The sequence below is a fragment of the Trichophyton rubrum genome (genome assembly GCF_000151425.1).
Source record: "Trichophyton rubrum CBS 118892 genomic scaffold supercont2.6, whole genome shotgun sequence".
In the NCBI taxonomy this organism is placed as follows: Eukaryota; Fungi; Ascomycota; class Eurotiomycetes; order Onygenales; family Arthrodermataceae; genus Trichophyton; species Trichophyton rubrum.
The window spans coordinates 1455097-1477050 of record NW_003456423.1 but is presented as its reverse complement, the minus strand read 5'-3'; the positions used below and the strand labels follow the sequence as shown (position 1 = coordinate 1477050).

The following is a 21954-nucleotide window of genomic DNA, read 5'->3' as shown; positions in this document are numbered from 1 at the left end:
TTCGTCACTTTGACCACTTCGTCACTGTCTCGTGTCTCCCTCCTCCTATCTGCTCCTTTCTGCCCTTTCCCCCCTTATTTCCAAATAAATGCTCTAAAGTTTGTGGGAGCCTTTCAATATACTCCCTTTCTCCGTTTGGCAGCTTTTCATAACAACCCTTGTATTCTTTAAGTGATAGCACCTTCTCGTTCTCCTGTAGGAAGCGCGCCAGAGTAATCAGAAGGTTTTCTAGCATTTGGAGCCTTTCAGTAACATTGGAGTCCATGATCAAGTGAAAAAGTAGCAAATGGTGACCTCTGTACCCAAAGAATCTGGTAGCAGGAAACAATAGGAAAGGGAAAATCAATTAGACAGTGAGAGATGGTTCTTTGAGTTTGGTCCTAAGGTTAGCAATGCCACGTTGGTAAACTCCTTGTAAGCACAAGCACCAAAAAAAAAAGAAAAGTTATCGTCACAAAAGGCCTTTTGTGACGATAACTTTTCTTTTTTCATGAAAGGATCAGCCTGAATGTGAATTCAGGCCATTATTTTTTAAAGGCAGACCATGATGATCTATCCAATGTATATATAAAACAGCTCACCGCTCTGTGTCTTAAACGCCTTTTCTGCCTTATTTTACACCCATGCCCAGCCTGATAGTTTGCAATTCTTTCAGCTTTTTCCACATTATGGTCACATTCTGCCTAAATCTATTCTTCCCCATTAAAGAGGTAAAAGAGCTGGGCGGTGACACAAGGTGGTCGGGGAGGGAGAAGCAGACGGGTGGAGCGGGGCCGAGCAGGGATGCGAGGCACGAACTTGGCGGCCAGTCTTACCACTCGCCAGCTCCCATGACCCATCCCCAGCCGCACCAGCCTTCAAATGGTCCTCATGTGTCCCGCCCTCCACCCGCATATCCTTCCCCTGAGCGAACTTTCCAATCGATTGAAGATGCATACTTTAATCAAGAATTAAAATCCGCCCGGCCCGCCCCGTACATAGACGACTTGCCAGAAACAATTAGCCCCACACCAAGGCTCCATAACGAACCAGAAATAGATACTGATGTTGGCGGAAAGGACACAAATAGGCGTTATGGTTACATACAGTCTATTCAAGTTCCCTTGTTACCGTTGGTAGCAACAGATCTATATGGAGCAGCTACACTGGCTATATCACATAAGCTTAAGACTATCAAGGAAATTACTCTCCCGAATCATGGTCCATCCAGGCCTCCTTTCGAGTACTCCGTACAAAGATGGTTGGTGGAGTAACTAAGAAAGTGGCTGAGGCTTGGCAAATATTTCCCAGCCACAGTTCGATTTATTATTCTACTAACCAACGCTCAACACGACCTTCACACGTCTCTCTTCATTACTCCCTCCCTCCCCTCCCTCTGTCTCTACCATACAGGAATTCGTTTTACATGAATAGCTGGGGTCATGTCGCTCTCTACCACAACGGCACCCTACCACGACTGGTACACATCAACTTCCTCCCAGTTAAGATCGATAAAGTTCGGCCCCCTCCCAGCCAATGGACGCATAGGCATGACTGTACACCTTGCTGGAGATCTGTCAAGTGCATAATATACACTACCTTGCTGGCGCTCCCACACTATTTCATTCCGCATCTCAAGAAGCTCTTTCACCAGAAAGACTGCCCGGAGTCGTTTGGGGTCCGTGAGCAAAGGGCTTTTGTCAAAATTGTCAGGAGTTTTGGCGCACTCATCGTCTCCATCACATATTATGGTGTTCCACGAGGAGAGCGCAGAGGATAGAGAGCTGGAATCCGCATTCGAATTAGAGTTTGGCAGACTGGCATGTACCGTCTGGATACAGGAGGTGTTGAATGTGACGGCTTTCCCTTGGATGGATTGTCGGGGATAGCTGTGAGGGCAGCGGGCGATAACACCCAGCACTGCCCTCTCTTGGCTAAGGTGTGGGAGGGATCTCGATACCGGGAGGCTCAAGTTGAATGCTTCAGCGCCATCCATCATGGTGTCTCGGTGGTAGTCACAGGCGGGGACTGAGGCTTAGGTATACCTGTTGTATCGTATGCACCACGAGTCATGGGGAGTGCAGGGACAATGGGCGACAAAAATTCCGAAGTAGTTCACAAAAAGGAGGATGCTAAAGCAGACAAACTACAACGAACGACCATGGAGGTTTTATAGTGGTTTTATACTTGAATCAACCACCCGGGTCTAGAGCTAGGAAAAATGGTAGTTACACGATCACATAGAGGGTGCTGCAGGTAAGAAGGGTCGGCGGCGGACGGCACGATAGGAAGTGCAAATTCGATGGGCAGATAAGCAGCTAAGGTGCTAAAATAGTGTCAAATGAAATCTATATATCCCCACTACAAGTCCCTTGATGAGGTTTCTTCTATACCATTAAGTCTCAGGGCAAGTTACAAGATGTGCGACTTTATCAAAAGATCATACAAATGTGGATGCGACCCGCACTACCTTGTCAAGGCGTGGTGTATCAACTATCAGCGCTCCGCGCATCCGCTGTCCGCCGCACGTTATAGCAAGGTAAGGCTTTCCCTTAGCAATAGTAATGAAGCAGAAGGGTTTACTAAAATTTGATAGCCAAGTCAATCTTCAGTGCGGTATAAGTTAGCCGTCATTATTATGGAAAATTAAAGTTGCTAATATTCAAGTAGGTAAATGTATACGATCTGGCCGGACACCAACTCAGGTGCAGTCGATCCATAACACCTAGCAGTGATGGAGATTTCGTGGTCTTGCTCTCTCTTAGTGAGCCACCATCATAGCAAGTGTTCTCCTAGCATCGTGGTGTGGGGGCCTAATTGACTTGGTTTATTTTGGCATGTAAAGGGATTTCCCCAGCTTACTATCATAGTCACAAAAAGACACTTTTGGAAATAACTTCCCATGTGTTCTCTAAAGAATGGCTTCTTCCTTATAGGCAGGGTTGAAGCAAGATCACCTCTAGGCATGGTTATAAATAAATTTTCTCATGAAATAGTATTGAACCGTTCCAGCTCCTCATTTTTATGGTAGGTCGCTCGATGTTGGTAGAGCAGGGGGTCAATTTTTCAGGAGTGCACTACAGAATCTATGCCTCAGGGGCTGGTGACCTCTGTCTACTTATTTATATAGTATCTGCGGGCACTCATTGAAAAGCTCACTTTTCCTCACCACTGTCCAATGTGGAGCAGAATGGAGCAAATGATGGTCGAATATGACGATTGCTCGAATGCCGGCCACGGGCATATGTTCCCAGAATTTCACTCTGATACACCAACAACCGATCCTCGAGCCTATCAGGTGATCAACCCAATCCCACTTCAGGGGAAAATATCCAAATATCTGCCTTCTAAGCCAACCGTGAGTGCTTTCACCACCATTGTCTATACGTGGCTAATATTTGCCTGGATAGATTATTATCCTATACAAATATAAGAACGAGTTACTCACCATAGATGAACGCGCCCGACAACAAGATCATCAACGACAGGAGGTGCGAGGAGCTGGCCAAGAGCCTGGACAGCTTCGCGAGCTCGGAGGCCTCACCCCTCCCCCAGGAGTGATGAGAATGGACACGCTCACGACCAAGAAGACGAGCAAGAGCACGTTCGCGGGTATGGCGCTAGCACCCGCGTTGGATAATGTGGGGTGTTTTCAGGGGGGATGGGGCCAAATTAAACTCGGGTATCGGTTCCTTCAAGGATCTTCGGGCAGAGGACCAAAAGTTACTCAAAGTAGTAGGTGTGGGAGTGGTTACTCTTGTCCCGTTACGGCGGTAAGTGGGTGCCGAATGTTGAAGCTGGTAAGATATTATTTGTTAACTATTTAATTAACAAAGGGATATTGAAGTGGTGTCCAATCAGCAAAGAGATAATGAACCGGCGTTTCTCTGGTATGTGTAGAGAGGACCCAACCCCCAATATTGATCACTAACAAGAGCATAGTTTCTGCCTCGTATTGGATAAGCAACCAGCTCGTTTCCGGGAGACAAATATCGGCGTATCTCTGTGGATTAGATTATCAATAAGCCACCGCAGAAAGGTCAAAGTACAGGTGGGTTACGAGAGCGAGCTACAACTACTTTGTCAACTCGGTCTATGTAAGGAACCTTTGCATGACCGTCTTCATAAGTACTATTGGAGTGCCAAAGCATACCATCTAAGGATAGAATTATAACTAGAGCGGTATGGCTATATGGGGCATTGATTAAAAGGCAAGCAGATTATCAAGGACAATTAATGAAAGTAATTATAGTGGTACATAGTATTTTAACTTTGTTACCAACTTCCTCTCTGTTTGTGTCTCCTCTTAACAACTTAGGGGTAGTCAGCTCGGTATAAGTTGTACAGCCTTGAACCATGGTAATTGGCCTTGCATCGTAATAGTAATGAGCCTCCAAGGAATAACAAGATATAGGATAGAGTTAAAGACAGCTGGGGCTGAGAGCGAACTACAAGAACTATGTAGTTAAGGTTGTGAGACTGCAGAGCTCTTCCTTGAAGGAAAGGCTTTTTGCTACTAATGCAGGAGAGTGTGGTAACTAGTTATATGTAACAAGGGAACTTACCTAGGTAGGTACCTAGGCAGTGATGTGTTTAGAGCCTTATCGCATGAGTAGATGGGTAATTTACTAGGCGAACGACTCGGGGCTGAAACTTTACTTCTCAATATGGTGCTTTCTGTCTATGCCAATTTCTACTACATAAAATATGCCTCTATACCTATAAAAAGCCTGAACTCCGCTCAAAGATAATGAATACTCATTTCACTAACTCAGAACCGCAGTCTACTTATCATCATCGCGGTAATGACTTCCTTTCAAGTATACTATATCCCTGATAGGGAATCAGCCCTCCGCAAGATCTTTGAGGTAAATACCTTTCTCCGCCAAATCCAAGGTGCCCACACCCTCCGTGGTCCCCATGGCTGGTTTATAGCGTCCTATACTCCGACGCGTATCCCCTATGCTGTTCTCATTCACAATGACACTTCTCTCGATAAGCAACAAATCAATCAAGAGACTTTGCAATAGCAGCAGCCGACGCAGCCAACTCCAAAATATAGACGCATGGTTAGCATACAGAGGATCGCGGAGCAAAACAATCTAGTTTCCAAAATCGAATACTGGCGTTACTCACAACTGAAAGCCTCACGGAAATTTTATATATCAAGGCAACAGAGCCTTCTCAACCTAGAGGGCAAGATAAACAAAACATTTACTTGTCTCTCCAATAAGACATTGGAAGCGGCTGTTAAGGAAGTCCAGAATCTCTCTGTCTCCTTAGTGAAGATGCGGAAGGAGGGCGAAACACAGTTAGACGAGGAATATCGAATCCTACGACAGGGCGTGAACTTCATCCAGGAGAAGGCAGCTACTTGTGAAGGGCCGGTTGGCTCCATTCTTTATCTTTTCACAACGGCCAAAAAGACCAGGACAGAGGGTGTTCATGCGTTGTTAGTTGCGCACCAGCACCTTACCCAGGTGGTGGATTATATTCGTTCACTGAGAACATTCATAGGGGGAGAAATCCAACGTCTTGAGCAGCCTCTTCAAGATCTCGAGCTACCTAAGGTAAGGAGTTCCCCACAAATTTTCTCTTTCCTTAAAATACTTACTAGGCTATAGATACCAAGACCTCATATTCACCAGCTCTACTTTCTATGTGCTGTACTCCTTTTCTCATGCGTGGAAAACCCAGTCTTCGAGGACCGGCAGCAACAGCTGGAAGACATACTCTCGTAGGAGAAGGAAGATTGGGCAACAGAGTTTAAGTGTATCGAGAACTCAACCGACTATTACCTGGCTATGCACAACCACCTACAAAACATTCCCTATTTCAAAGATAACGGCCTTCCGGAGGGTATAGTGGAAAAACAGTACAAATACCTGGCTGCCAATATCCAGAGTATATCAGCAAATACACCGATACAGCCAGCCGGTCTAAAAGACGAACGTTTTTCCGCCATACAAAATCTCCTGATAATCCGTGCTGGGATTGGGTGGTTCGCGGCTTTACCAAAGGTGACAGGACATCTTCGGTTAATGATGAAGCCTGATACTTTTCTGACAATTCAACGATCACTTCTATATAAATATGTTGATACAGAGGTGATCGGCGACCATGTTGATAAGCTCATCCTACTTTTGGAGCCTCCTAAGGAAAGAGAGTGGTTAAATAAGGATCTGGGTAACGGCAGACCGGCTTGCGGGACGAAAAGGCTGAGCCCATGCCCGGCGGGTGACGAGAGGCCTGCAAAGAAGTAATCCAGATATGGAGGTATCCAGGTATGGAGGCAGACAGATGTTTCGTTTGATTCCCTTCTAGTTTGTTTGATCTTCCCTTTTACATAAATCCGCTTCCATAGCTAGTTAATTAATCCGCTTAATACATTGGCTCACAAGTTAGCAAAAAGGCTTAATAGAGTTGAGAAAAATTTATGAATGGAGTGAGCCCACAGTAATCGCGCGTAGAGATAAAGTTGGTCACTTTGACAGATAGCTTTTAAGCAGGCGGCCATAGGATGGGTATAATTTCCCAAGTAGGGTGCATTTCAAAAATGGGCAACTAGGCGCCATGTAATGTTGGGATTGTGGAACGAGCTCCCGTTCGGTGGTGACTTTTAATAAACTTGTTGTATTAGGAAATGAGACCGTAATCCCAGGAGGCCGGCAGGACTAAATATATTGGGACAAACTCTAATAAAAAATCTATAAGAGTGACGGAAATCCATCCTCTCTACTAGAACTGGACGATAATTAGCAAACATCAGACATGGGGCTCTCTTCCTCTGATGTAGCGACAGCAATCGTCGCAGTCTGCTTTCCCACACTCTCAAACACTCAATCAGGGAGTGCCTACCTTATCCTATCAAAAAAAGCGGTTCCTTATGGGTTCTCTAGGCGACCGACACCGGTACCGGAGAGAGAGATAATGGAATGGTTGGCCGCCGACCCGGGCCTTTTGGACGACCACTCCACTATAGCCATGTATTTTGACCGGACAGCCAAAAGCTTCGAAGATATGGTCAACTTCTTATTTAGCCCTGACGTTGAAACTTGCATAGGCAGCTGGCGTACTCCTACCTCCCCTAACTGTGCTGAGGACTCCCAGGGCGGGGCGGATTGTGTGCTGAGGGTGAATGAATGCATGGTATGTAAATTCCAAATTTAGTGGGATAGGAACATTAATCGTTATTATAGTGGAAGTTGAAATGGCGGCTTGCTCAAAACCTCGTCGATTTCCCCTTGGAAGGTGTCTGCTATTACTCCTTAATCTCGCCTAGTGGTCCACCGGATATCCCCGGCAAGGCTGATTGGTATATCTATTATGATGGGGAACCAATGTATCACGGCGTATGGGAGGTTGACAAGATCTCACCACTGGGTGAGGACGATATACCACACCCCCTCTTCGTACTTCTTCTATCCACGATTTTGATATGTCAATCGAACGGTGACAGCATTATGCTATCTGAAATACAGAGTCTTGATATTCATATGTTAGTTAACTCTCTATATCTTTTGGCCTGCCTTGCATAACTGACCTATGAGTAGATTTGTTGCGATATATGACGGGTCAGAACCGCGCAAGGATGAATTTAAATACGGCTACCACCTGGCTTGGCTATTGATGCAGACATCACATATAAAAGACTCTTCTCAACGTTGGATAGAGTGGTACAATATAGTATGTCGCACGCCTGGTATGTCTTGGCTGTATAGTTATATACTGTTAGTCCATGGTAATCTGGGAAGGCATCCAGTCGACCTACATCTGTATGAGTGAGAGGTTGGGGTTAAGAAAAAAATGTAGCATAGAATATAAAAATAAAAGATTATTTGACTGGCGACATCTCGTTAGACACGCGGGTATTTGGTGCGACCAATACTCTTTACGGGACGATCTCGGCGCTTAATATTTCGACTACGCCCGAGCGTATCACTGGCCGGCTGCTTCGGGAGTAGACAATAGCAGTTATTAAGAGCTCCGTATTATTCTCTTTGTTTGAGACTTCCTCATCTCCTAACCTTGGGGATGGGATGTTGCCGTATAATTCTCCGGCCCATGTATGATGCTACTTTTCCACAGGTGTCCTTCGCTAGAGCGGTCTAAGAACTCTTGTTATGCGTATCATTGCGAACAAGGTTACGTCTGTGGATCTCGAGGAACTGTAGTTGCGTAGCTCCCTTACATTTGCGTTGGGCTTGGCTCCCTCCCTTTGTTATGCCTTCAGCTCGGGTGCGAACTGTCTTTTAGATTACACCAATGGTTTCGCTATTGGTTTGTGTTGATTGGGGTCGGCTGCGCAGTCTGGCTAGAGCGAGCGTTCTGTAGGTCGCCCGATGGTCGGACCCATTTGTCATTATATAAGTGACACTTGCCAAATTTTATTGAGAAATGGTCACCGTCATATTGGTGGAGGTATTCCCGGTTGGAGTAAGAGCATTTTAGTCCACATTCTATGCACTACTACCCCGAACCTGGGAGGGATGAGTTTGGTATCGTTGCCCAGCTCATTGGGACTAGATCGCGCCGCGGATAGGTGGTCCTTGACTCTGATTATAAATTCCTTCTTGGTTGTTATAAGAGTGCTGATTTAAGCGTAGTTGGGCTCCTTCCAAGGTCGGGGGTTTCTAGCTTGCTGGGTGTATTTGGAGCTCGGCCGCAACTGCTACCCGGGTCCTTGCTAGTGGGTTCCATGATAATGCTTCCATTTATGCCCTAAGGTGTGGATTTCATCCTGTAGTCCCTGGCTCTGGGCTTTCTGCGTCTCCTGTCCAGCCCTAAGAAAAGAGCTGGCGTTGCGGATTTAATAAAAGGCTGTCGATAGGTCCTCTGGGCTCCTGGTTGATGACCGCGGGTCCCCACTTCAGCTTCATGCATTTGTAGCATACTATTCCTCAGGCGTCTTGTGGACTAGTGAGTTAGGGAGAATATCGAGGTTGTCGTTCCTCTGCGTGTTTGGCGATTTTGGTTAAATTTTTGGCAATTAAGTTAGATACGTTACCAACTTTCTAGGTAGGTAGAAGAAGGTTAGAAGGTGTTGGGACGGTATATCGTATATCCGAGGCACTAATATCTATAGATTCAAACTTCGCGGAAGCAGAACTGGTAGAACTGAGATTTACAATCTTCATACGCGTAAATTCCTGACTTGATGGTGTTTTGGATTCACCTATTTCCCCGCATAGTAATTCTTTCCGCGGGCCCTCCATCTATAACTTTACTTAAGTCACATAATTGATTTGCCCACTTGGCTTCTCGCCTCATTACCCAAGCACATAGTTAATACACATACTTCCCGTCCGTTATTTATTAACAATTACCCGTCAAATAGCACCTAAAATGATATCGGAAGCGGTTGAAATATAGAGGGAAGCCTAACTCCTATATTAGAGAGACCCTCGGAACAATATAAGCAAGAAAGAATCGATATTCTATCAAAACTACATAACAAACCTGCTTCTACCCATACTCAAGCCTATTTTAAGAGGCTAGAGGAAGGTTCTCCAAACTAGGACATCGACTATTTCATCGAAGGTGCAAGGCGATTTACAGAAGTGACTGGATCTAAAAAAACGGAATATTACCCTGAGGAATTGGGGGGACTAAACTACCCCAATCGGTTTATGGAACAGTGGAATACCAAATATCGCCAACTACCAATCACTATCTGGGGTCAAGATATCAGGCATCAATCACCCCCAGGCTGGTCTTATAAGTTGAGAACGGGGGCTTGTCATATGCTAAGCTACGAGGGTGAAGCGCCCTTGGGCCAAGGTCTTAACCACTTGGTCTGGGGCCCTAGTACAATAGACTGCGGGGTGTACTGTCAACTTCTACTATGGATGGCAATACGTTATCTTATAGGGGACAAGCTTTTCAACGAACTGTTTGATTTCAAAATGGGACAGTTCGCTAAACAAGACTGGGATCAGCCAGATAAAGGAACTGCTAGTAGCCTACTCTACTTTTTATATGACAATCCCCTTCGAGCAGAGACAAGTGTCTCAGAACCAAGAACAAGCATTCAGATAAGGAGCTTTTTTAATCACCCCGACTATCTTGCCAAACATCCAGGAGGAGAGGGCCGCTTGCAAAATGTTATCCAAATTGATAACTACTATATTATTTTCGACTCACTTACACCTCGGAATTTCCTATCAGCAGAAGAACTTAAGTAGAAACTCATTATGGCGTACAACGCTCCCCGAAGCCTGGCCGATCTAGAAAAAATATGGTTCTTTAGAACGTTTCCGGATTATGTGCATCCTGACTTTGCCCCGAAGGATTTCCAAACCTTGGCTGAGGAAGCAAGTAGAATTAAAGATCATACCTTGGGTGAAGCTAAGTGGGAGGAAAGCCGAGTCCAGCGAGAGATAAACGGCCTTGACTTTCATCAAATATTCAATTTCCAAAGGCTAGTTAGCTACCTTATAGAAGTAAGAGACGAATATCAGACCGGAGCCATCAATCAAGAATGCATTCTTGCTAAAGCTATAAGAAGAAAAATCGCCCCACTTATTGCCCACTTAAACTCTTATACAAGTATATAGCAGCCTTCCCCGCCTATTTTATGTAGCTCGAATACCTTGAATCCTTCCACATATCTTAAACCCACACTCTAAATGCTCTTACATCTATAAGTATTTATACTAATAATAGGGGAGAGCGGAATATAAAGATGCCACTCTATCATATTATATATAGTAGATAATCGCCCTCCATATTTGTGAATTTATAGTGGTGATAAATGACTCTATGGTTTAACCTAATAATCAACCATCCTACCCCTTTTATACTCCAAAACGAATGTCGTATAACCCGTCACCATTTCCGTTGTTGATACTAGCGCTCCAGCGATAATTAGCGTTTTTAGTATAATTTTAGGTACCAAAACCTTATGTAGAGCTTGTCCCTCGACACTTTGTGCAGGAAAAATATAAGTTACTTTTCCCTTTCTTCTGAATAATTGAATATTCAAGTCTATATTGCTTTTCTTGTAGTCAAGTTAGTTATAGGGACCTACGTATGATCCAGTATCTTGTTCCATAAGCTTATCCATCCATGTTTTGACCCAGTCAAGCTCAGCTATATTATCAGTTAGGTGTCTAGGTGTAAAAATAATAATTAGAGACTTATATAAACCATTAACCTGCCAGGCTATGTATATATTTGGATATGCAGCTGGCTGTTGTGAACACGTATCGAGAGGATCGTCTGCCTTGATTGTGCAGCCATTGCCACCTAATAGTGGAGGAGCGTTCTGGTCACAGTAAGGTGTCGTCAACCCGCCTGCCGGGCATTTGGTTGGCCAAGTCTCGGATAGTTATATGATACGCCGCCCCGCGTGCTCTAAAGGTTGGAAGATCTCCCGAAGTCGGTTACCGGGTAAACATAAATAGGTTTACCAACTGCAGGAAGTGAGCCTACGTGTGTCGGAATAGAACGAGGCCACCAGATAGTATAGGGAGCTAGATATCCAAGCTGGAAGAGCCTCGAACACTTATTTTGAATACAAAGGACGACTTTTCCGACGGCTGTGAAGTTTGTGTACTGGCAAAGAAGACTCAAATATCTAGAACCGCAAAATAGTGTAACGAGCAGAGAAGACAGCCTATAGGATAATTATGGACTTTTGGGGCCCTATCTAATGACCTTATAAGATATACCCCGAAGCGAATAAGACCTACTTCCTAGGCTTCGTTAATGATTGTATACGTTACAGCTGGCAAATCTGTGTTACCCCCAGGTAGGTACCTTTATTTTATCCGAACTTTCTTTGACATACTGGCGCTATTTGCAGCATCAACTGCACGCTCCCCATTCACTACCCTATTGTAGGTTGTAATTCACTACCCGTGGGCTAGGTGATGCAAGTCTTTCACTTGTGGGGTCTTCTGCTGTTTGTTGATCCGGAGTGACTGTCCGGCCTTCACCCATCGCGGAACGTCTACATTTCGTTAGAACGGTGTGGAATACCTACGGTATTTCTATTGTCCCCTTTTAAACTTCGCGCGCTTTAAAATATAGTTCCGGAACAAAATTTCCACGTTCTGCAAATTCGCCAAACTTCCCTATGGTAGGTACCTAGTTACCAGGCATGTGCAAGAACGGCAGAATTTATAGCGAGCGACGCAAAAATCAATCACAACCTTGGTCTGGAAGCTAGTAGATTCAAAACACTATATCCCCATCGAGCTCGTTGGAGGTGTAGCCGTATTAATATATTATAAAGGCGCCATTTCAGTAAGGATAAAAGTAATACACACAAAATCAATGGATAAGGGGGAGAAGGGTAATAGATGATAGGAAAGTCACGGTAAGTTATTCGTATGAATAATTTTAACGGCATCCTTTGAGGAGGTATACTGGATTCCAGAGAAGCTGGTTGTAAACGCGACAATATACCTATTGGTTATCTTAGTCATGCAACATCAAGGGAAAGGGGGGAGTGATGGAGAAAGAGAGAAGGAGGGCGACGGGAAAAGGTCACATTATCTTGCTAGGTAAGGGCCAATCAGCACCAACTGTAACTATTGGTGATAGGAGGTGCATATATTTACGAGAATGCAGCTGCAGCGTACATTCAGGGGAGAACGAGTTAAAGGGGGGTGAAAAAGCGACGGCGGGTTTCGGGGAGGGTAGGTGACCATCGTCATACTTATACAGTCGTATGTTTTTTTTTTTTTTTTTTTTTTTTTTTTTTTTTTTTTTTTTTTTTTGGGGTCCTTTTCTATTTGGCCTTCTTTTTGGTCACTTTAACTACGGCATAAATAATCCATCTATCATAAAAAGACCGCAAATCCACTAGTCCATACATATTCCCTCTATTTCTTTCCCTTGCCCTTTTTCTTCCCCTTTGCCGGCTTGCCCCCTCCTCCACCACCAGCAACTGGAGTATTGCTCCTGTTAATTTCATCAACCGCCGATGACGGCGTAGCATCAACCATATCAACATCCTCTGCCTCGCCTGCCGCAGCCTTCACCGGTACTGGAGCCGGTACAAAATCTTCAATAGGTGAACCACTGGCCAGCTTGCCCAGCCCAGCAATCAGCCTGCCCACTTCCGCGGCTTTGTTCGTTTGGTATTTTAGGCATATTCCTGTAGCGGGGTTGAACGTTTTCAAGGTAAGTGTTGCAGGTACGGCGGTAGGTTCTGGAGTTTCTGTGGGTGCTGAAGCAGCTGTTTTCGACTTTGATTTGGCTCGTTCTTTGGCGGAGGGCCGCTTGGGATAGGAGTATTTTGTGGTTATTCGGGTCTAGATGAGACTTGGTTAGCAGTGCAATTGGATTGATCAATGTGCTGTTTGCTTTTAATACGGCAAGAATTCCAGTTTAATAATTTCCATGGAAAGGTACAAAGAGGCAGACAACGTATAAACAAGGTGGTGCAACGTACTGTGTCTGGATACGCTTCGAGTAATAGAGACGACTGTTTAAGATAGTCTTGTGAAGTCGCTAGGTAAACCATGTCTTCGATCCTGGGTATTAGGGCGTAAAGGCCAGGTGTTCAAATTTATATAGCTTCTTCGGAGGTAATGGCAGCAGTTATCTGGTATATTTGCTTGGAAATTGCGTTCGCGGTGGGTGATAGATTTGATATTTTGGTTTATCGTTTTATCATTTATCGTTGTGACGTCGTGACTTTTTTCTGTGGCTTGTGAGTCGAAAGCAAACAGAGCAAACACAGCAACTGCCAATTAGTTACTCAAACGTCTAACTCAACCCTATAAAAGAATGCACAGCCATTGCTTTGGTCTATGAGGATTAGGAGCTTCTTCAATTTTTATTTTTTTTTTTTGTAACGCAAAGCAACCAAGGTACATGCACAAGTCTGCTCTACAGAGCAGGGATAAGACGTATAGCCATTCATATATACGTGTCACCATTTAGGTAACCGATCTTATACACTTAATCGCCAAACCAATTCTTAACAAGAGCCCAAAAGAGAGAAGCAAAGCCAGGTAGAAGCTATATCCAACGAAAAGTAAGTGGGCCAGTGAAGCTGTACAGTAAACACGTATACCCAAGCTAGGGGAGGCCCTTATAAGGCAGCACAACCACATCGTGTGCATATCAACCTCTGTTCCCCATTTTTAAGGCGGGTGGCTCTAAAATTTGTGCCCTGGCACTGAGAGCATTCCAATTCTTCTTCATACTCGACATTATCATGGCCTGTGGCGCCGTTACTAGCCAGTGCACTCTTACCGCCATACGCGTCCTGTGCAGGGTCATGCTGTGTGTCGGCTTGCGCCTTATTCCATGATATATAGCTTGGGTCCTCCTTGTCTGAGTTATGCCCAAACGGCCGAGGCGTTTCATCATTGGGCCCAAATGGGGTGGATTCTTCGGAGTTAACGGTGCTGAGGAACCTAGGGGGCGGTGTGGGCTGGTTATTATGGTGGAAGAAGGTTGTAGCACCAAACCGTTGCGAACTTGTTGAGTTGGGAGTGGCGGGCTTATTTGTGTCCACGAAGGGGCTGTCCTTACGTGGTTTGGAAGGAGAACCGCTGCGTCCGGCAGGTTCAGGCGTTCCGCGGAGGTTATCAACGCTGCGATTGTCAGGGCCGCCAATCACAGAGTTACGCCACGATAAGATTCTCTCCGAAGGGGTTTTCGATTCCCTTCCAATTGAAGACGCTACACTGTGCCGTGTAGATACTGAGTTTGTGCGACCTAAAAGTTTCCTAGAGAAAGTCGAATTCGTCTCCCAGAGTTCATGTCGACGTTTGTGATAGCCACAATCTTGCCGGAAAATCTTGATCTTTCCAAGATAATCAGCAGTCACAATGATGTTGCCACCAGGATGTGCAGACCGTGCAACGTATGCCGGGGATTCCTCCGCCTTCTGCTGGCTGGGCGGTTGAAGGGATTGCGGTGTCCGCGGTGGTACAGGTTCCTCATCGTTGCGTGTCTGATCCCTCGAGATAACTGACGCCGTAGCGCTGACCAAGGTAACCGGAGGGGGGTTACATAGGTCATATAGTAAGTCACCGGTAGATCCCAGTAGCATTTTGCTAACGGTAGGTGCCATGACAGCAATAGTCACGGTTGAGTTATGAGCGTCGAAAAATTCAATCGGCCTTTTGTCGGGGTATTTCTCAGTTGAATCCAGGGGCCAAATGTAAACTCGACCATCCTCGCTTCCACAGATGGCATACTTCCCGTCACTGCTAAAGCTCGCACGAATCTGGCTGGACGCATTCTCGTTTCCACGCAATTTGGCTTCCAACGTCTTGTCTTTGAAGTCATAAAGGCGTATTCGAGAGTCATTACTAGTAATAAGGAGTTTCACAGAACCATGTTCGTTAGTGGGCGGTTGGACAATTGTATCTATACCCGTGATCTTGCTCCCTTTGGCATTTTTTCCACGAGCAGACCGAACGTGGAGTTGTGATAACGGCTTCAATCCATCAGTCTCATAGATTGTACAAAGCCCATTGAGGGACCCCGCTAACGAGAATTTCCCGTCTGGAGTGAAGGCTACTGCTGTAATCATATCAGGGATGGTCACGCTATACGCAATGGCCTTGTCGGGGATGCTCCATAACCGTAGCTTGCAGTCCAAAGAGCCAGCCAGGAAAAAGCGATCATCACGGGGGTGAAATTCGATAGATGTGACGAAATCTCCGTGTTTGAAACAACATAGACATTCATCCCGCGTAACATGCCAGAGGCGCACAGTTTTGTCCATAGAAGTAGTAAGCAGGAAATCATTCTGTATTGTGTGCATTAGCAAACGTACAGTCAACTCGTGAGGTCATTGACGGAAGCATACCTTACTCCAGCTTAAATCAACAATACTCGCAGTATGACCTTCATATAGTCGAATGGGGTGCGTTTTAAATACTGGAGCACTTAACCTCACAGCTGTTTGGCCATTTCGTGCTTCTTCCTCAGTTTCGTGCGCATGCCTATCCTCGGCCATTGAAATAATAGCCCATACTCGAACCCGCTTGTCTTGCCCTGCAACAGCAAGGTATTTCCCGTTTTTAGAAAATTCGGCGGCCCACACTGCCTTGTTACCCTTTGCGCTCGCTTCGAATTCGGCTGAATCCAGCTCGGCCTCTGCCGGGCTTCCCTTAAGGTCTTGAGCGAGAAACAATCTGTCAAATGCCCTTGATTTGGTGTGCTTCGCCCGGACTTTGATATAGTTTGGCGGAGGCGGATACCGCGGTATATACCCTACTGGGTGTGCAAAGAGCTCGCTATCTAAGCCTGTAGTCCGTGGTTCACCAAGCTCTGATACATCATCGTTTTCCTCCGAAACCTGCCCTTTCTTCTTCCCTCCAATTATCCGACTTAAGAAAGAAACTCCCTTCCTAATAAGTGTCAGTCCGTAGCTGATATATCTTCGACGAATAGATAGTCCAGCTTACTTCTTGTCTTTAGCCGGTGCCTGCGCAGGGCCAGCTTCAAGTCTATTGATGGACGGCCCATCTTCGGATAGAGGTGGTAGATGACTCTCTGAAGCCAATGGCTCTGTTTCAAAAGAAAGTCTCGGCCGGGCCTTTGAAGAGAATGATCTTTCCGTATTTGTTCGTTTCAGTATATGCTGGGGAGTAGAAACGACACTCATTAGTTATTGGAATAACGCATAAAAGTAGTGAAAATTTCGGCCCGGGTAGTTGAAGTACTCAACAGCAAGTAAACAGGGCTCAGATAACTTGAAATACTATATATCCCTGTAAACCCTGGCTGGTATAAAAACGATGACGTACCTGGGATAAAGGGTCGATAGGCGATTGGTCCTGTGTATCATGTCGCGAGAGTGACGCCGAAGGGCCCGGCGATTGCTTCTGACGCCCCGAGGCTGAAATATGCGATATCTGACTTCTCAGGCTTTGGCCCGTCGTTGCGTTTGGCTGCGGCCAAGGGCTGGCGTCATTTGGCACCTCAGGATTAGAATTCTGGTGGCTGTTCGCGTAGAGGGAGCCATCATTCGTCGAGCCTAATAGTACAGATGCAAAAATTGGTTAACATATCCCATATGTTGGATAGACATTGAGGTATGTATACGGAGTATGTAGCGGCTCAGCGTGGATCGGCCCCAAGGCTTTCAGGCTTGTGCAGATCGGACAGAGGGAGGATGAACTAATAATTATCTATCAACAGGGCGTGGACCACTTACTTGCATCCGCAGCTACTAGTCGTGGTTGATTCACGATAGTCGCCCCGTCTAAACTCCCTGAACCTCGTCGCTGAGCGTCTGTCTCACGGCGCTGGGAGCCCGCAGGGTCCGAAGTATCCGCCATTATTCAACAGCGCTCAAGAAGACAAGACCACGTCACAAAGAAGAAGAAATTCATGTGATCCATACCGGGCCTTCGACCATCACCCGCTCATTGTATACAGAGGGTTAGGGAAACTGTGAAGAATGGGAGATATTTCGCGAGTTCGTCCGGCATCCTTGAAAAGAATACCTAGGTATTCAATAATCCGGGCAAAAAGTAAATACCTCTTTCCAAGAAGGGAAATACCCGCCGTCGGAGTAACATTCGGGCCGGCAATCTAATCAGATTAGATAACTGTGGAAGAATATTAATCCAGTAATTCTGATACAATTCCAATACATACAGAACTTTAAGATCTAGCGCTCTTATTGGTTCCTGCTGGCATTAAAGACATGCTTGTAATATTTGCTGAATCAAGTGTATGTTTCTAAATTTAGTATAGATTTCCACGCGATCGATGACATTGCCCATATTTCGAATCTTGAGAATCCAACTCGAAGTGGTAGAGACGAAAAAAAGAGGATGGAAGGGAAGGGTAGAGGGAGTGTTATCGTTTATTTATATGAAGGGCTGGTATGTCCTTATTTAGCAGTGCCTACTGCCTGTAGCACAATCCAACTTTAAGCTTGCCGTCAGTGTACCCCTGACTTAGAAGCTCTATCATTGGCAATATCACACATAGCCTAGAACGACGGTAGACGTTATGTTACTTTGCTCGAAAATAGGAAGGAAATTGAAGATCAACGGAATCCGGGACGTGAGAATGAACTCACCATGATAGTAGTATCAATTTCAGACGAGACATCGGCGGCATCAATGCGACGACGCATGTCTTCCATGATAACATCCCTCCCTCGTCCACAGACAAACACTCTGCACAACAAAATTAAAATTAACGCTCACATGCATGCATATATGAGAGAGATGAAAGTGTATGATTGATATAAGACATGCTCACACATATCGTAAACCTGGAAAGGTCCTTTCATATTCCTCGTTCAATTTCCTTAACCGATCAGCTTCATCTTCGGCCCCTTGTCCTGGGGAAGTAGCAGCAGCGGTAGCGGTAGCAAGTTTTGCTTGTTCCCGTCTGCTAAATTCGCTCAAATGGGAGCTTTTTGGGGCACCAAGGCGGGGATGGGAGCCTAGGATATCATACAGGATTTTCTTGTCGGTCTCGTTCGTGGCTGCTCTCTCGGCTAGTTGGTGGAGTTCAGCCCGTACGCGATTGATAAGCTCCCTATATGAATTAAAGGGTGTCTGGAGCAGGGGAAGAGCTAGGTCATGAAGATTCTGGGATGGTTCAAAAAGAATATCCAAGACAGCGATCTGTTGGGTCGGCGAGCTACTAGCAATGCTGGCTGCTTCTAGTGGCAGATGCGCAGCCGACATTGGTGTATCCTGAGATGCCATTGTGAATTGTACCGAGTATTGCTCTGAGACAAATTTAGATAGAATACAAACGTCGTCTCTCCCTTATGGCCCTTTTCTTCGTCTGTTCCTGAGGAATATCGCAGACCGAAATAAAGGGGGGGAGGTTTCCGGAACGCTTTTATTTCTACGGAGTCTCCCGCATCCATGGAGAGTGGAACTTTTAGAGTTTCAATTATTAAAGCACTAGCGTAACTAACTGATATTACCTAATACAGTCGCCTGATAACTGTTATGTAATAAACTTTCAAACCTTACTAGACCATGTGCAACAAGAAGATCTTATCAATCTTATCTAGGGATGATGATCTATAATGATATAGAACATAAAATGGATAACTTGACAACTCACTATCCGCTCCGATATCTTTGGCGTCAGAAACTTTCGGATTGGTGTCGGCGAGCAGGTCAAAATGTCTCCTTTACTTTCTTCCTTAATTGTTCCTGTTAGCTTGTGTTTACTAGGATACTTAGTTACATCTGGTACTCCATCCACTATTTTTGAGCCTCAAAAATTGCTCACTCTAACTTTATACAGATTGCCAACTTCAATTAGTAGTGTCAGGGCAGGCAGCACGTTCTCAGGGCTTGCTTGATCTGCATTTAATACTTAAATAAAATGAAAGTTACCGAGTTTTCGTTTATTATCTCGTCTTCCCATTAACAACAGATTGATCAGTGGTTCCTGGGGCTTCACGAACTCTGGAAGTGCCAGTTTGTATAGTGACTACTTGATTCTTTTAATTTTGTCACGGACTGGTAGACCTGAGAATTGAAGACCCTAGTGGACTCTTCGTGTATGCCTCTGGTCGGTGGTTGATCGATGAGAGGTGTCAGTTTGAAGAGCGTCTTGTGAAATTTCACCTCCAAATACTTTGCTCCCGTGCTGCTAATATCCTCGGGTCCAAAAAGAATGAGAGAAGGTTGTTAAGATTGAGGGAAATTCCGCTGGAGCTCCATTGTTCGCAACAGCTTCCGAAGTTAGCTACATTAAAGTTTTGTAAGCTTCCACTGCCACCAACAGTGTTGAGGCTCTCAATATTATTGAGCGTAGTGCGATTTCATAAGTCCGTTCGAGTACCGGCAGTATATGCTTGAAGCTCGGACTCATCAGACCCTATGGGGGTGGAATATACCATGGTGGGAAGATCTGTGGAGATCCTCTTGCAAATAAGTGCTTACAACGCTACAAGATAGTTGACAGAATTGTAGAAATGGAAAAGAGAATTTAGGAACTTTAAAGTAACCACATACGGCAGTCTATTCCTGCGAGATTTCCTGCCATCTGGATACCATTCTCATCAACTTACGTCGGATTTGGATCCGGATGGCTTGTATTGGGCCATCGAAGATCCGGCCTCTGCGTCGTGATAAACTCTTAGGAGTATTTGATCCACTCTTGTGAATTCCATGATTCTCGTGCGGGAAATGTTCTATTATCTGATGTCGTTAAGGGGATACAAGTCCGGAATTTGCCCTATCCATACCACATAAAGAATTGGGCGCTAATTACTACGGATAGATACAGAGTTCAAGGCCACCTTAACCGACTCGACGATTCCCAGTCTCTCGACGAGTATTCTGACCCTTTGAAATTTACCGACGAGCTTCGACGACTCAGATCCTAGTGAAGAAAACAGACCTAAAGAAGAGCACACTCTAGCTATTCAATCGAAGTACTGTGGACTGTATTGTCTTGGGTATAACGCGTCTGTCCGCGGCGCAATTGGATTTTCCGGTAGGTGACCGTTCAAGTCCAGTCAAGAGGACTTGAACAGACACAAGGAGCAAGTACGAGGTACTTGCTGGATATCATCAAAGGCCCACTTCGTCCCGACAACGACGGCTGGGTCTCGATTGAAAAGTGGGAGGCAAGGAATAAGACGTACAGCTATGAAGGCTATGAGTGAAGAGATGTCGCCAGAAGAAGCAGAAAGGGCTTGGCCCTTTCCTCTAAGAGATATCTTACCTGTGTTATCACTACCGCTGGAGCCGCTAACTGTAGGATTTTCCAGCCTTATGTCGTAGGCGGATATATCATTTACAACCAGAGTGGAAATTCCTTAAACTGGTCTTATATGCGTAGGAGTGAGAAGGATAAAAACCGGAGGACTCTCCCGTCAGCTACGCCCTTAGTTAGAGCAAACTTCTTAGCCAACGCTGTCTTCCTCGGAAAAAGGACGAAAATACTCTCTGCCGGCTCGAGAATTATACCATGTCGGTTAGGACCTTATATGAACGGGTACTCCGTAAGTATACGTCCGTTGACCTACAGTCAAGATATCCATAAACTGATGGCCAAGAGACGGCAAGATGTATATGCATATAACTACTTACTCCGTATGTTAACAGGAATAGTATATATAGGCCAGGGTCTCATGCGACGGAGCTTATACTTGTTCGAGTCTTAATTTATGCAGCTGGCCTGTTCGTTCACAGATAATCCCGCGCCAGGCTAGCCAGCCAGAGGACGGAGAAGGATTGACGTGCATGACAGACCCCTGGCAGCGTTGAAAGCCAAGTCGGCGAAACTAACGATGGCACCCCCTTGCAGAGAACCGTGATGACCTCGTACTCTGCTGTACTCTGTGCGCTTCCCCACGATGCTGTGGGTTTCTCTGACTCGCCCTGATTGACCACGCCTCATCCCGGTAGATAAGATCGCTCTCTTAAACACCGTCCACGTAAAGACGTCACAGAAATGGAGGAGTAAGGTGTTAGAGGGGTTGTGAAACTATCTCATGGAGCTGTTTTGACTGAATTGGAGTTCGTCTTGGACAACCGGGGTATCCCCACACGGAGCCAAGGGAGGAGCCAAAAAAAAAAAAAAAAAAAAAAAAGAAAAAAGAAAGCTGAAGCTTTGCCCCTGGCAGGAGATAAATTATGCTCGAGCCGTTTACCAGAGAGTCGAGAGGAGAGAGATTGCAGGAGACCTCTATATGCCTCTTTAGTGCTCTGTAGCGTCGTTAGGGTCGTTAGCTGACAAGACACGGCCTGCTAGCTGGGACCGCAAGCCATGCAAGATGACGGCTGAATCTGCCTTAACCCAAGGGGGGAAAATCGGGGAAAGGGCGTCTCTCCCACGCGCTCCGAGCATCCAAGTTTGGATCCAGGCAGGGCCTCGGGCAGCGGAGGTGGCTAAACAGAAAAAAGAAACGTCGTACATGTCGAGAGCCAACAAACAGCGATGACCACGAGAGGGAGTGGGAAGAGAAAGAAGAGGAAAAAGCAATAATACCGGCTTGAAACCAGCATTGATCGATCATTGGGAGATGGCGATGGTAGGCAGAGGAGGCATGGAGCTTTG

General features: G+C 45.6%; 9 protein-coding genes across 9 annotated transcripts; 5 read left to right on the top strand and 4 right to left on the bottom strand.

Moving 5' to 3' along the window:
• Positions 1-623: 623 nt before the first annotated feature.
• On the top strand, positions 624-1253 carry TERG_12355 (uncharacterized protein; the record flags this gene model as incomplete). The annotated part of the gene is made up of 1 exon (XM_047751325.1): positions 624-1253. The coding sequence occupies one exon, from the start codon at positions 624-626 to the stop codon at positions 1251-1253; it is 630 nt and encodes a 209-aa protein (XP_047606752.1).
• A 194-nt stretch (positions 1254-1447) lies between these two features.
• TERG_05968 (uncharacterized protein) lies at positions 1448-1978 on the bottom strand (the record flags this gene model as incomplete). The annotated part of the gene is made up of 1 exon (XM_003234051.2): positions 1448-1978. The coding sequence occupies one exon, from the start codon at positions 1976-1978 to the stop codon at positions 1448-1450; it is 531 nt and encodes a 176-aa protein (XP_003234099.2).
• Positions 1979-3169: 1191 nt separating this feature from the next.
• Positions 3170-3879, top strand: TERG_05967 (uncharacterized protein; the record flags this gene model as incomplete). The annotated part of the gene is made up of 4 exons (XM_047748526.1): positions 3170-3337; positions 3390-3591; positions 3716-3752; positions 3816-3879. 4 exons carry the CDS (start codon positions 3170-3172, stop codon positions 3877-3879), a joined length of 471 nt encoding a protein of 156 aa, XP_047604510.1.
• Positions 3880-5045: 1166 nt separating this feature from the next.
• Positions 5046-6242, top strand: TERG_05966 (uncharacterized protein; the record flags this gene model as incomplete). The annotated part of the gene is made up of 3 exons (XM_003234049.1): positions 5046-5549; positions 5604-5645; positions 5721-6242. 3 exons carry the CDS (start codon positions 5046-5048, stop codon positions 6240-6242), a joined length of 1068 nt encoding a protein of 355 aa, XP_003234097.1.
• A 508-nt stretch (positions 6243-6750) lies between these two features.
• TERG_05965 (uncharacterized protein) lies at positions 6751-7943 on the top strand (the record flags this gene model as incomplete). Its single annotated transcript, XM_003234048.1, has 4 exons — positions 6751-7128; positions 7179-7477; positions 7533-7681; positions 7840-7943. 4 exons carry the CDS (start codon positions 6751-6753, stop codon positions 7941-7943), a joined length of 930 nt encoding a protein of 309 aa, XP_003234096.1.
• A 1941-nt stretch (positions 7944-9884) lies between these two features.
• On the top strand, positions 9885-10163 carry TERG_12354 (uncharacterized protein; the record flags this gene model as incomplete). The annotated part of the gene is made up of 1 exon (XM_047751324.1): positions 9885-10163. One exon carries the CDS (start codon positions 9885-9887, stop codon positions 10161-10163), a length of 279 nt encoding a protein of 92 aa, XP_047606751.1.
• A 2646-nt stretch (positions 10164-12809) lies between these two features.
• Positions 12810-13453, bottom strand: TERG_05964 (uncharacterized protein; the record flags this gene model as incomplete). The annotated part of the gene is made up of 2 exons (XM_003234047.1): positions 12810-13241; positions 13382-13453. The coding sequence occupies 2 exons, from the start codon at positions 13451-13453 to the stop codon at positions 12810-12812; spliced, it is 504 nt and encodes a 167-aa protein (XP_003234095.1).
• Positions 13454-14026: 573 nt separating this feature from the next.
• Positions 14027-15715, bottom strand: TERG_05963 (uncharacterized protein; the record flags this gene model as incomplete). Its single annotated transcript, XM_003234046.2, has 1 exon — positions 14027-15715. The coding sequence occupies one exon, from the start codon at positions 15713-15715 to the stop codon at positions 14027-14029; it is 1689 nt and encodes a 562-aa protein (XP_003234094.2).
• Positions 15716-17221: 1506 nt separating this feature from the next.
• Positions 17222-20391, bottom strand: TERG_05962 (uncharacterized protein). The gene has a single exon (XM_047748525.1). The coding sequence runs from the start codon at positions 18627-18629 to the stop codon at positions 18171-18173; it is 459 nt and encodes a 152-aa protein (XP_047604509.1). The 5' UTR covers positions 18630-20391; the 3' UTR covers positions 17222-18170.
• Positions 20392-21954: the final 1563 nt, after the last annotated feature.

Coding starts and splice junctions, on each gene's coding strand:
- TERG_05962 (XM_047748525.1), bottom strand. CDS start 18,629: ATGGCATCTCAGGATACACCAATGTCGGCTGCGCATCTGCCACTAGAA.